Source organism: Ambystoma mexicanum, chromosome 11, assembly GCF_040938575.1.
Source record: "Ambystoma mexicanum isolate Mex_15411 chromosome 11, UKY_AmexF1_1, whole genome shotgun sequence".
Taxonomy (NCBI): Eukaryota; Metazoa; Chordata; class Amphibia; order Caudata; family Ambystomatidae; genus Ambystoma; species Ambystoma mexicanum.
The window spans coordinates 1,481,773,264-1,481,787,352 of record NC_090934.1 but is presented as its reverse complement, the minus strand read 5'-3'; the positions used below and the strand labels follow the sequence as shown (position 1 = coordinate 1,481,787,352).

At 53.5% G+C, this 14,089-nt stretch overlaps 1 protein-coding gene across 1 annotated transcript in view; it reads left to right on the top strand.

Annotated features, from left to right (window-relative positions):
- The window catches only part of SEMA4B (semaphorin 4B), a 567,312-nt gene that overhangs the window by 497,554 nt on the left and 55,669 nt on the right, over positions 1-14,089 (top strand). The window contains exons 4-5 of the mRNA XM_069625216.1: positions 4,940-5,002; positions 7,499-7,597. Coding sequence (XP_069481317.1) covers positions 4,940-5,002; positions 7,499-7,597 — 162 coding nt within the window. The remainder of the gene's footprint in view (positions 1-4,939; positions 5,003-7,498; positions 7,598-14,089) is intronic.

The following is a 14,089-nucleotide window of genomic DNA, read 5'->3' as shown; positions in this document are numbered from 1 at the left end:
TAAACAGCAAGGTTCCCAGCGGCACTTGTGCCTTCTTCCGTCAGGCAAGGGAGCATTATCTAAACAGCAAGGTTCACAGCGGCACCCGTGCCTTCGTCCATCCGGCAAGAGAGCATTATCTAAACAGCAGGGTTCACAGCGGCACCCGTGCCTTCGTCCATCCGGCAAGAGAGCATTATCTAAACATCAGGGTTCACAGCAGCACCCGTGCCTTCCTCCATCCGGCAAGAGAGCATTATCTAAACAGCAGGGTTACCAGCAGCACCCGTGCCTTCCTCCATCCGGCAAGAAAGCATTATCTAAACAGAAGGGTTCACAGCAGCACCCATGCCTTCCTCCATCCGGCAAGAGAGCATTATCTAAACAGAGGGGTTCACAGCAGCACCCGTGCCTTCCTCCATCCGGCAAGAGAGCATTATCTAAACAGCAGGGTTCCCAGCAGCACTTGTGCCTTCTTCCATCCGGCAAGAGAGCATTATCTAAACAGCAGGGTTCACAACAGCACCTGTGCCTTCGTCCATCTTACTACCCGTGCCTTCAGTCTTTTTTCTAAACACTACAGTCGATCTAAGCTCCCTAAGATTGAGAGGAACGACATTCCACGCTCTAGGATCCACCATGAAGAATGCACATTTCTTCACTTGGGTTCTTTTGCAGGCAGGAATGTTAAGTTGACTGGTGCTATTTGATCTTAATGTCCTGATACTCAATTTACTCACCAATGCCTCACTCAGATATGTTCCAACAAGCTTTATTCGGCAGTAAATACATCCTAAAATACAGCTTATTTAGCAAATACCAATCACCACTCAGATATAGAGGGCTGGCCCCAGGGAGACATTTATGCGTAATCAGTAGTACACAGAAATGAATTCTTGCAAAAATAGAGGTTTGTCTGATTCTGATGTTTGTTGCTGTTGCTGGAGTGAGAAAGGCAGTATGGAACATATGCTGTGGGACTGTGTGAGGGTTCGTGGTTTTTGGCATGAGGTTTGTATTATTTGGCTCGGGGTTCTGAACCAAAATGTTGACTTGGATTTTAAGACTATGGTGCTAGGCTGCGATGATTTACTTGACGACCTTTCGCTATCGGAAAAGAAATGTTTGTTCAGAGGTGCTTCTATTTGCAAAAAAATGATTTTGAGGAGCTGGAAATCGTGTGTCTCACCAATATTGGAGGATTGGATTACAGAAATGAACTGCTTAGCGAATATTGAGAAATTTATATACAGAAAAATGGGAAAATTGAGTTTATATACGAAGGTCTGGGGAGCTTTTTTGAGTAGGTACTAGTTCATCGTTAAATTGTATATTTAAGGTTTTTCATTTTTTTTTTTTTTTAATTATTTTTTTCTTTCTTTTTCTATTCCTACATGTTTATATCCTTTATGCTGTGTTATGATACTTTGTGATTTATTTTTCAGTCCTGTTCTAATTACTAAAATTAAAATAAAGAATTAAGAAATGAATTCTTGCCTCTACGGGCAGTCAGTGTAAACGACGCCTGGCATCGGATATATGATCCCTTCTCTGTAGTCCTGTGATTACTCTCACAGCACTATTCTGAATGCTTTGCAGTCCTGTGATTACTCTCGCTGCACTATTCTGAATGCTTTGCAGTCCTGTGATTACTCTCACCACACTATTCTTAATGCTTTGCAGTCCTGTGATTACTCTCACTGCACTATTCTGAATGCTTTGCAGTCCTGTGATTACTCTCGCCGCACTATTCTGAATGCTTTGCATTCCAGTGATTACTCTCGCTGCACTATTCTTAATGCTTTGCAGTCCTGTGATTACTCTTGCCGCACTATTCTGAATGCTTTGCAGTCCAGTGATTACTCTCACAGCACTATTCTGAATGCTTTGCAGTCCTGTGATTACTCTCACTGCACTATTCTGAATGGTTTGCGGTCCTGTGATTACTCTCACAGCACTATTCTGAATGGTTTGGGGTCCTGTGATTACTCTCACCGCACTATTCTGAATGGTTTGCGGTCCTGTGATTACTCTCGCCGCACTATTCTGAATGCTTTGCAGTCCTGTGATTACTCTCGCCGCACTATTCTGAATGCTTTGCAGTCCTGTGATTACTCTCGCCGCACTATTCTGAATGGTTTGTGGTCCTGTGATTACTCTCAAAGCACTATTCTGAATGCTTTGCGGTCCAGTGATTACTCTCACAGCACTATTCTGAATGGTTTGCGGTCCTGTGATTACTCTCACCGCACTATTCTGAATGGTTTGCGGTCCTGTGATTACTCTCGCTGCACTATTTTGAATGCTTTGCAGTCCTGTGATTACTCTCGCCGCACTATTCTGAATGCTTTGCAGTCTTGTGATTACTCTCGCTGCACTATTCCGAATGGTTTGCGGTCCTGTGATTACTCTCACAGCACTATTCTGAATGCTTTGCGGTCCAGTGATTATTCTCACAGCACTATTCTGAATGCTTTGCAGTCCTGTGATTACTCTCACTGCACTATTCTGAATGGTTTGCGGTCCTGTGATTACTCTCACCGCACTATTCTGAATGGTTTGCGGTCGTGTGATTACTCTCACTGCACTATTCTGAATGCTTTGCAGTCCTGTGATTACTCTCACTGCACTATTCTGAATGGTTTGCGGTCCTGTGATTACTCTCACCGCACTATTCTGAATGGTTTGCGGTCCTGTGATTACTCTCACTGCACTATTCTGAATGCTTTGCAGTCCAGTGATTACTCTCACTGCACTATTCTGAATGCTTTGCAGTCCAGTGATTACTCTCACTGCACTATTCTGAATGCACTATTCTGAATGGTTTGCTGTCCTGTGATTAGTCTCACTGCACTATTCTGAATGGTTTGCGGTCCTGTGATTACTCTCACTGCACTATTCTGAATGCTTTGCAGTCTTGTGATTACTCTCGCTGCACTATTCTGAATGCTTTGCAGTCCAGTGATTACTCTCACAGCACTATTCTGAATGGTTTGCGGTCCTGTGATTACTCTCACTGCACTATTCTGAATGCTTTGCAGTCTTGTGATTACTCTCGCTGCACTATTCTGAATGCTTTGCAGTCCTGTGATTACTCTCGCCGCACTATTCTGAATGCTTTGCAGTCTTGTGATTACTCTCGCCGCACTATTCTGAATGCTTTGCAGTCTTGTGATTACTCTCGCCGCACTATTCTGAATGCTTTGCAGTCCTGTGATTACTCTCGCCGCACTATTCTGAATGCTTTGCAGTCCTGTGATTACTCTCGCCGCACTATTCTGAATGCTTTGCAGTCCTGTGATTACTCTCACCGCACTATTCTGAATGGTTTGCGGTCCTGTGATTACTCTCGCTGCACTATTTTGAATGCTTTGCAGTCCTGTGATTACTCTCGCCGCACTATTCTGAATGCTTTGCAGTCTTGTGATTACTCTCGCTGCACTATTCCGAATGGTTTGCGGTCCTGTGATTACTCTCACAGCACTATTCTGAATGCTTTGCGGTCCAGTGATTATTCTCACAGCACTATTCTGAATGCTTTGCAGTCCTGTGATTACTCTCACTGCACTATTCTGAATGGTTTGCGGTCCTGTGATTACTCTCACCGCACTATTCTGAATGGTTTGCGGTCGTGTGATTACTCTCACTGCACTATTCTGAATGCTTTGCAGTCCTCTGATTACTCTCACTGCACTATTCTGAATGGTTTGCGGTCCTGTGATTACTCTCACCGCACTATTCTGAATGGTTTGCGGTCCTGTGATTACTCTCACTGCACTATTCTGAATGCTTTGCAGTCCAGTGATTATTCTCACAGCACTATTCTGAATGGTTTGCAGTCCTGAGATTACTCTCACTGCACTATTCTGAATGCACTATTCTGAATGGTTTGCGGTCCTGTAATTACTCTCACTGCACTATTCTGAATGCTTTGCGGTCCTGTGATTACTCTCACTGCACTATTCTGAATGCTTTGCAGTCTTGTGATTACTCTCGCCGCACTATTCTTAATGCTTTGCAGTCTTGTGATTACTCTCACTGCACTATTCTGAATGGTTTGCTGTCCTGTGATTAGTCTCACTGCACTATTCTGAATGGTTTGCGGTCCTGTGATTACTCTCACTGCACTATTCTGAATGCTTTGCAGTCTTGTGATTACTCTCGCTGCACTATTCTGAATGCTTTGCAGTCCAGTGATTACTCTCACAGCACTATTCTGAATGGTTTGCGGTCCTGTGATTACTCTCGCCGCACTATTCTGAATGCTTTGCAGTCCTGTGATTACTCTCGCCGCACTATTCTGAATGCTTTGCAGTCTTGTGATTACTCTCGCCGCACTATTCTGAATGCTTTGCAGTCTTGTGATTACTCTCGCCGCACTATTCTGAATGCTTTGCAGTCCTGTGATTATCTGGCTATGGTCACAAGCAAGCTGCAGTGATCATTGATTTTAGAACAGATTATAGCTCTTGACAGAGTTTCACAGTTGTATACAAAAAGGGGGGTGCCTATAGAAGTGGCCTGCGAATAGTGAGTTAATAGGGAGCAGCTGTTACTCAGAGCTCCGCCTCTTTAGAGCCATGAAGCCTCACTCAGCAATAACAAGCACTGTCCTCACTATCCCGGCACTCGCCGTTATTTGCGTTCCCATATATCGCGATATGCGTATTATCATGCAGTGGTTTGTGACGAGATACAATGTATATTTCATAACCGGAAATGCCACCCACCCTCGACAGGAGACATTCCGCATTTGCATTCACCCCTCATTTGGACTTTCTAGACACCCCGACATGTGTTGCCCCCGCGCAGAGCTTCCTGGGGGCTCCATGGGTGCATGTTAGTTATCTGTATTATGGGTGAGGCTTTCGTGCTGCGTGCAGCCGCCGCGGCAGTCTGTGAGATTATTTGAGATTAACGCCCCGTCTGGTATTAATCAGTGCCCTTTCGTCTTGTGCAGGTGCTGTGGAGCGCCACTGCGGAGAAAAAGAAGCAGTGCTCCTTCAAAGGGAAAGACTTACAGGTAAGTCACATGTGAAATAAATATCATGTCACATGTTTAGCACACTCACCCCACAGGGGTTGTGTGTGCTAGGGGTTGTGTGGGCTGCAGGGGGAGAGGGAGCTGCATGGGGGGGGCACAGGGTGTGCTTATTAAGTCCTACAGCGAAGCAATGTCATCAGGTTTGACTTTTAACAGTGGGGAGTGGTCTCGATATTTCTATCAGAGCCACAGGAGAGAATAGCGCCTTGAAGACGCTGCTGTTTATAGAGCACCCCTATCAGTCCCAGCCAGCATAGTCCGAGGGGGGTGGGGGGATCCAGGAATGGCGAAACCTGGTCTGAGAAACCTGTAGAGACTCGGCTTTCAAGGCACCTGTTATAGAAAGATAGAAAACGGCAAAAAAAAGTATTTGTGAGAATGTTGGGTCCAATAAACAAAGGGAGAAACCACCCTCAATTAATTTTTAAATGAAATATGTATATACAAAAATCAACACCCTAACCTTATAGGGCGTATTTTAATTTCACGTCTAGATAGGCTTTAAAAACTTCTGTGCAGCTTTCAAAGAGCCGCCATGTTTGATCGCCGTAACGTCCTGTTTGATATACCTGAGACCGCCCCCTCACATTACATCAGCTGCCAGCAGGGGGTGCACCCAGACTTGAGAACCACAGCCACGTGTTAACAGCGGCTGAGCAGACCCCGGATATCCCCGAGGAGAGTTAAAGGTCTTTCTTAGATGGGACGTGGTTATCAGACTTCTCTGCATTAAAAAGGTGCATTTCAAAATGGCGTTCTCCTGCTTTCACAACCACAGGCATCGCTAGTGGGAGGGCGGGCTGAGGGGGGTTATAGCCACAGGTCTTTTGGTTGTAGCCTTGGATAGAAGCTCAGGGGTTGCAACCACAAGTCTAGCTAGCCCCCAGTCCTGACAATCCCAACATGAGCGTAGCCCCGAGTCCTGACATGAGTGTAGCCCCGGATATTTCCAGACCTAGGAACACCCCTGTTCCCACGGCCTACCCTTGCATGGAGCTGTGGACCCCCTATGGGCCTCCCTACTTATGCATGGAGCTGTGGACCCCTGTGAGCCTCCCTACCATTGCATGGAGCTGTGGACCCCCTATGGGCTTCCCTAATTATGCATGGAGCTGTGGACGCCCTGTGAGCCTCCTGACTTATGCATGGAGCTGTGGATCCCCTGTGAGCCTCCCTACTAATGCATGGAGCTGTGGACCCCCTATGGGCCTCCCTACTTATGCATGGAGCTGTGGACCCCCTGTGGGCCTCCCTATCATTGCAAGGAGCTGTGGACCCCCTATGGGCTTCCCTAATTATGCATGGAGCTGTGGACGCCCTGTGAGCCTCCTGACTTATGCATGGAGCTGTGGATCCCCTGGGAGCCTCCCTACTAATGCATGGAGCTGTGGACCCCCTGTGAGCCTCCTACTAATGCATAGAGCTGTGGACCCCCCTGTGAGCCTCCCTACCATTGCATGGAGCTGTGGACCCCCGTAAGCCTCCCTACTAATGTATGGAGCTGTGGACCCCCTGTGAGCCCCCCTACTAATGCATTGAGCTGTGGACCCCCTGTTCCCACGGCCTAGTATTGCATGGAGCTGTGGACCCCCTGTGAGCCCTCCTACCATTGCATGGAGCTGTGGACCCTCTCTGAGCCTCCCTACCATTGCATGAAGCTGTGGACCATCTGTGAGCCTCCCTACTAATGCATAGAGCTGTGGACCCCCTGTTCCCACGGCCTACCATTGCATGGAGCTGTGGACCCCCTTTGAGCCTCCCTACCATTGCATGGAGCTGTGGACCCCCTGTTAGCCTCCCTACCATTGCATGGCGCTGTGGACCCCTGTGAGCCTCTCTACTAATGCATGGGGCTCTGGACCCCCTATGGGCCTCCTTACTTATGCATGGAGCTGTGGACCCCCTGTGAGGCTCCCTACTTATGCACAGAGCTGTGGACTCCCTGTGAGCCTCCCTACTTATGCATGGAGCTGTGGACCCACTGTGAGCTTCCCTACCATTGCATGGAGCTGTGGACCCCCTGTGAGCCTCCCTACCATTGCAAGGAGCTGTGGACCCCCTGTGAGCCTCCCTACCATTGCAAGGAGCTGTGGACCCCCTGTGAGGCTCCCTACCATTGCATGGAGCTGTGGACCCCCTATGGGCCTACCTTCTAATGCATGGAGCTGTGGGCCCCCTGTGAGTCTCCCTACTAATGCATGGAGCTGTGGACCCCCTGTGAGCCCCCTACTAATGCATAGAGCAGTGGACCCCCTGTTCCCATGGCCTACCATTGCATGGAACTGTGGACCCCCTGGGAGTCCCCCTACCAATGCATAGAGCAGTGGACCCCCATGTGAGCCTCGGTACCATTGCATGGAGCTGTGGACCCCCTGTGAGCCTCGCTACCATTGCATGGAGCTGTGCCCCCCCCCCCGTGAGCCCCCCTCGCTGCCTGTTCTGACACTCACTGCTCTTGATTTCCTTCATTTTCAGCGGGACTGCCAGAACTACGTCAAGGTCCTCGTGCAACTGAACAGCACGCACCTGTACACGTGCGGCACGTACGCGTTCAGCCCCTCCTGCAGCTACGTCGTAAGTATAAGCAGATAGTGAGGTGCTGCGGCAGGATACGGAAGTGACGTCGGTGGGCGTCTACCACAGTCCAGGCTCTTGTTAGGAGAGGGACTGTTGGCTTGGTCTTTCGTCTGACGGATGGACTCTGATTTCCATTTTCTGGTTTCCAATGGGGGGGTCTTACAGATTCACCAGTGTCCCACTTGCACGTGCAGCTCAGGCCCACCCACACCCTGATCCCTAGTGGCCATAGAGTCTGCAGAGGGGCTGTGCCCTGTCTTCCCAAGGGATGGGTTACTTGGGGTTTCCTTCTTCCGGCCTTTAGGGGGCGATGCTAGTGGCATATTGGGGGAGGGGGGTCTACTGTTCATGACACTGGTGGCAAAGGTCTCTTTCAATAGTGGCGGCTTTGATTGCACGTGAAGCAGCTATTAGGACACGTTACACTTTGACCATTGGAGCAGCTCGTGTGGAACTACATGCTACTCCCTTCAGATCACAGGGACCACCCTTCTGCTAGGGACCTGTAGTGTGCTTGGAGGGGCTGCCTCTCTCTAATAGAGGCCTGGATTGTGCTTAGAGGGGCTGCTTCTCTGAAAGAGACCTGTATTGTGCTTAGTGGGCTTGTCTGTCTGAGAGGGACCTCTATTGTGCTTAGAGGGGCTGCCTCTCTGATAGAGGCCTCTATTGTGCTTAGAAGGGCTGCCTCTCTAATAGAGTCCTGGATTGTGCTTACTGGACCCCTCTCTCTAATAGAGGCCTGTATTGTGCTTAGAGGGGTGGCTGTCTGATAGAGGCCTGTATTGTGCTTAGAGGGGCTGCCTCTCTGATAGGGACCTCTATTGTGCTTAGAGGGCTGCCTCTCTGATAGAGGCCTGTATTGTGCTTAGAGGGGCTGCCTCTCTGATAGAGGCCTGTATTGTGCTTGGAGGGGCTGCCTCTCTGATAGAGGCTTGTATTGTGCATAGAGGGGCTGGCTGTCTGATAGGGACCTCTATTGTGCTTAGAGGGGCTGCCTCTCTGATAGAGGCCTGTATTGTGCTTAGAGGGGCTGCCTCTCTGATAGGGACCTCTATTGTGCTTAGAGGGGCTGCCTCTCTGATAGAGGCCTGTATTGTGCTTAGAGGGGCTGCCTCTCTGATAGAGGCCTGTATTGTGCTTGGAGGGGCTGCCTCTCTGATAGAGGCTTGTATTGTGCTTAGAGGGGCTGCCTCTCTGATAGGGACCTCTATTGTGCTTAGAGTGGCTGCCTCTCCGGTACGGACCTCTATTGTGCTTTGGTGTTGACGAAGCTTGGCCCTGTTGGGTGGGTCCACCTCTCCCATGGGGGGCCTGCATTGTGTTTTTGTGTAGGGCAGAGCTTGACATTAGCAGTACCCCTAGTTCCCTGAACTCCTCATCTACAGGTGTGGTTTCTTGCTGTGTCTCTGCTGGTAGTCTGGCAGTTTTGGGGATTTGCCATTTGTACTAATTCTCTGGTATTGACTGGCCAGTGTTCAGGCCGGAGCGCCTACAGACGTGCGTGGCCCCGCTGTTCAATCCCATAAGTGTCCACAGTCATGTGTGTGCAGACCAGGGGTGTACAGTGTGCTCGGGTGCCTACCTGCTACCACGGATGTGCCGGAACAGCAAAGCCATGCGCTGTTTGTATGTCGTTGTGACCTCACTCACAACTCCTCAGACTGTTTTCGTTCACCCGAGGGTTTGATCTTGGGAGGATAACTCGGGGGCAATGCGCTCGCCTTGGAAGTAAGATGCGGAGCAACACAGGTTCGATCCCCGGATCCGCGCTTAGAAACCTCTTGGTATTAAGCGCCTTATAAATCACCAATTACAAATTACAATCTGCTGTTCCGCAAAGTTTATGGAGTGTGTCCAGTAATTAAATGGTGCCAACTGAACTGCAGTATGGAGCTTGTACTATTCACCCATCAGACACTGCTGTACCCCGATGAACGAAGATGTTCCCTTCGCCAACACATTGGAAGGACTGTCCCCCTAATTTATTACTTTTTTAGTTTGTGGATTGTAGCCAAACACATTGTGAATGCATAGTTTGTGCATTTGTGTTTGGAATGTTGCGAAGACAACTGCCAAAATAAAAAAAAGACAGAGGTAATTTGTTCTTCTTGGCCGCCCGTCTTGGGGGTGGGGGGGGGGGGGTGGGCGGTACCATTCAAGACCGGCAGCTACATGACGTGCGCCTTGACGGCTCCACACCTCACCTGGCCCATCTACCAAATCACCTGCTTCCCTGTAGACAACACTCCCTCCCACCAACTATATAGTAGCAAAAGCGCCCAAACACCTAGTACCAGCCAAACCTCCTCTGAGAGATAAAACCCTCCCTTCCACCCAAGGACTTCACAGCCACTGTTCAGGCCCTGGTCCTCGCCCATATCGATAGGGGAAACTCCCTTCTCGTTGGCGTTGGGGCCACCCGCCTGGCCCCCACTTGAGGAGCCCAACACACTGTGGCATGCTCATTCCATCAACCACATTTCTCTGATCCAAAGGGAGCTGCCTTGGTGTCCAGCCCAGCCAGATGCTGTTTAAGACTGCCTGCATCACCTAGAAGGCAACCAATACTCGCACATCTGCCTATCTAGCTGCAAAACTCTGTAGCTCGCGGGGTTGCACTCCTCCAGGAGCCAGGCGGTTGCGCGCTCCTCCAGGAGCAAGGCGGTTGCGCGCTCCTCCAGTAGCCAGGCCGTTGCGTGATCTTCCAGTACCCAGCCGCTGTGTGCTCCTGCAGTAACCAGGCCGTGGCATGCTCCTCCAGGAGCCAGGCCGTTGCGCGCTCCTCCAGGAGCCAGGCCGTTGCGCGCTCCTCCAGGAGCCAGGCTGCTGCGCGCTCCTCCAGGAGCCAGGCTGCTGCGCGCTCCTCCAGGAGCCAGGCTGTTGCGCGCTCCTCCAGGAGCCAGGCTGTTGCGCGCTCCTGCAGGAGCCAGGCTGTTGCGCGTTCCTCCAGGAGCCAGGCTATTGTGCGCTCCTCCAGGAGCCAGGCCGTTGTGTGCTCCTGCAGGAACCAAGCCGTTGCATGCTCTGCCAGGAGCCAGGCCGCTGTGCGCTCCTCCAGGAGCCAGGCCGGTGTGCGCTCCTCCAGGAGCCAGGCTGCTGTGCGCTCCTCCAGGAGCCAGGCTGCTGCGCGCTCCTCCAGGAGCCAGGCTGTTGCGCGCTCCTCCAGGAGCCAGGCTGTTGCGCGCTCCTGCAGGAGCCAGGCTGTTGCGCGTTCCTCCAGGAGCCAGGCTATTGTGCGCTCCTCCAGGAGCCAGGCCGTTGTGTGCTCCTGCAGGAACCAAGCCGTTGCATGCTCTGCCAGGAGCCAGGCCGCTGTGCGCTCCTCCAGGAGCCAGGCCGGTGTGCGCTCCTCCAGGAGCCAGGCTGCTGTGCGCTCCTCCAGCAGCCAGGTCGTTGCGTGCTCCTCCAGCAGCCAGGCCGTTGCGTGCTCCTCCAGTACCCAGGCCGTTGCGTGCTCCTCCAGTACCCAGGCCGCTGCGTGCTCCTCCAGTACCCAGGCCGCTGCGTGCTCCTCCAGTACCCAGGCCGTTGCGTGCTCCTCCAGTACCCTGGCCGTTGCGCGCTCCTCCAGTACCCTGGCCGTTGCGCGCTCCTCCAGGAACCAGGCCGTTGCGCGCTCCTCCAGGAGCCAGGCCGGTGCGCGCTCCTCCAGGAGCCAGGCCGGTGCGCGCTCCTCCAGGAGCCAGGCCGTTGCGCGCTCCTTCAGTAGCCAGGCCGTTGCGTGCGCCTCCAGGAGCCAGGCCGTTGCGCGCTCCTCCAGGAGCCAGGCCGTTGCGTGCTCCTCCAGTACCCTGGCCGTTGCGTGCTCCTCCAGTACCCTGGCCGTTGCGCACTCCTCCAGGAACCAGGCCGTTGCGCACTCCTCCAGGAGCCAGGCCGGTGTGCGCTCCTCCAGGAGCCAGGCCGGTGTGCGCTCCTCCAGGAGCCAGGCCGGTGTGCGCTCCTCCAGGAGCCAGGCCGGTGTGCGCTCCTCCAGGAGCCAGGCCGGTGTGCGCTCCTCCAGTACCCAGGCCGTTGCGTGCTCCTCTAGGAGCCAGGCCGTTGCGTGATCCTCCAGTACCCAGCCGCTGTGTGCTCCTGCAGTAACCAGGCCGTTGCATGCTCCTGCAGTAACCGGGCCGTTGCGTGCTCCTCCAGGAGTCAGGCCGTTGCGCGCTCCTCCAGGAGTCAGGCCGTTGCGCGCTCCTCCAGGAGCCAGGCCGTTGCGCGCTCCTCCAGGAGTCAGGGCGTTGCGCGCTCCTCCAGGAGCCAGGCCGTTGCGCGCTCCTCCAGGAGTCAGGCCGTTGCGCGCTCCTCCAGGAGCCAGGCCGTTGCACGCTCCTCCAGGAGCCAGGCCGTTGCATGCTCCTCCAGGAGCCAGGCCGGTGTGCGCTCCTCCAGGAGCCAGGCCGGTGTGCCCTCCTCCAGGAGTCAGGCCGTTGCGCGCTCCTCCAGGAGTCAGGCCGTTGCGCGCTCCTCCAGGAGCCAGGCCGTTGCGCGCTCCTCCAGGAGTCAGGCCGTTGCGCGCTCCTCCAGGAGCCAGGCCGGTGTGCGCTCCTCCAGTACCCAGGCCGTTGCGCGCTCCTCCAGGAGTCAGGCCGTTGCGCGCTCCTCCAGGAGTCAGGCCGTTGCGCGCTCCTCCAGGAGCCAGGCCGTTGCGCGCTCCTCCAGGAGTCAGGCCGTTGCGCGATCCTCCAGTAGCCAGGCCGTTGCGTGCTCCTCCAGGAGTCAGGCCGTTGCGCGCTCCTCCAGTAGCCAGGCCGTTGTGCGCTCCTCCAGTAGCCAGGCCGGTGTGCGCTCCTCCAGGAGCCAGGCCGTTGCGCGCTCCTCCAGGAGCCAGGCCGGTGTGCGCTCCTCCAGTAGCCAGGCCGGTGTGCGCTCCTCCAGGAGCCAGGCCGTTGCGCGCTCCTCCAGGAGCCAGGCCGGTGTGCGCTCCTCCAGTAGCCAGGCCGGTGTGCGCTCCTCCAGGAGCCAGGCCGGTGTGCGCTCCTCCAGGAGCCAGGCCGGTGTGCGCTCCTCCAGGAGCCAGGCCGTTGCGCGCTCCTCCAGGAGTCAGGCCGTTGCGCGCTCCTCCAGGAGTCAGGCCGTTGCGCGCTCCTCCAGTAGCCAGGCCGTTTCGTGCTCCTCCAGGAGTCAGGCCGTTGTGCGCTCCTCCAGTAGCAAGGCCGTTGCGCGCTCCTCCAGGAGCCAGGCTGCTGTGCGCTCCTCCAGCAGCCAGGCCGTTGCGCGCTCCTCCAGGAGCCAGGCCGGTGCGCGCTCCTCCAGGAGCCAGGCCGGTGCGCGCTCCTCCAGTAGCCAGGCCGTTGCGTGCTCCTCCAGGAGTCAGGCCGTTGCGCGCTCCTCCAGCAGCCAGGCCGTTGCGCGCTCCTCCAGTAGCCAGGCCGTTGCGCGCTCCTCCAGGAGCCAGGCCGTCCCCAGGCTCAAGATGACAGACATCCTGGTGGGAATCTAGACCCCGCCAATGCTCTCGCAGTTCAGGAAGGAACTCGAGATCTTATTCTTCAGTGAAACCCTAGATGCCCCCCCCCCCCCAGGCTCCTCAGAGTCCCACATCCCAGCCTATGGCTGGAACATCCTTTACCCCAAAATGTAATCCCCCTACGTATCATGTTGCCCTCAGCGATCCGTGATACATAAAACCCAAATACATACAATACATAACATGGAGACTTTCCTGGTGCAGCCGATCCAAAAGTATGTAAACAAATAAAGCTCAGTGAGACTTTGTGATGATGTCTGCGTTTTTATTTTATAGTGCTTCATGTTGGATATCTTCTGCTTCTAAGTGCTGTAATAAAAGGCGTTCATACTACCTAATTCTGTGTACCGCAATATATTGACTTCAGAATGATGAAGGGCTGAGTCAAGCCAGACGAGATTCGAGCTTGTGAAGTCCAGGCTTGCCTCATGTCATAAGTGTGTGCTTAACCTATGAGCTATTCGCCCACTCACTAGTAAAAACTGATGTCACCAAACGTGTCTGGGGGGGAGGGGCGACACTGTGGTTTTGGTTAGATTTCTACCCCCAGCAAAGGGGTGGCAGGGAGTATTTTTTATGAAGGGATCGCCTTTTACCTCATGGGCAGGTGCTTTCTTGGCCTGCCTCTAGAGAGGAGTCTCCAACTTTTGTATAGTAAACCACTGGCCGCCATGACGGCAGCTCCTGCCGCTACCTCCCGCAGGGAGACACGCAGGACACAACCTTCACTGACTCGCTGCAGACTGTGGACAAGGCTGGGCTCGCGGGCAGCGACTCGGCTGCCCTGGCATGACCGGGCCTGCATGTTCCTGTGCCAGCCAGCTCTGCTCTCGCACCCTAGTGAGCTTGGTTCACAGACACGAGTGTTTGTGATGCACAAAGTATGGCCAGCATAAATATTTAGACCTTCTGAATCTCCCACTGGATAATGTATGTACACACCTGGGGGGGAACTTGCATGTGTGCCAGCTCTGCTGCCACCGCCTGAAACAAAGGAACTGTGTGCTAGTGGCCTTGATGTGTGAAAGTGA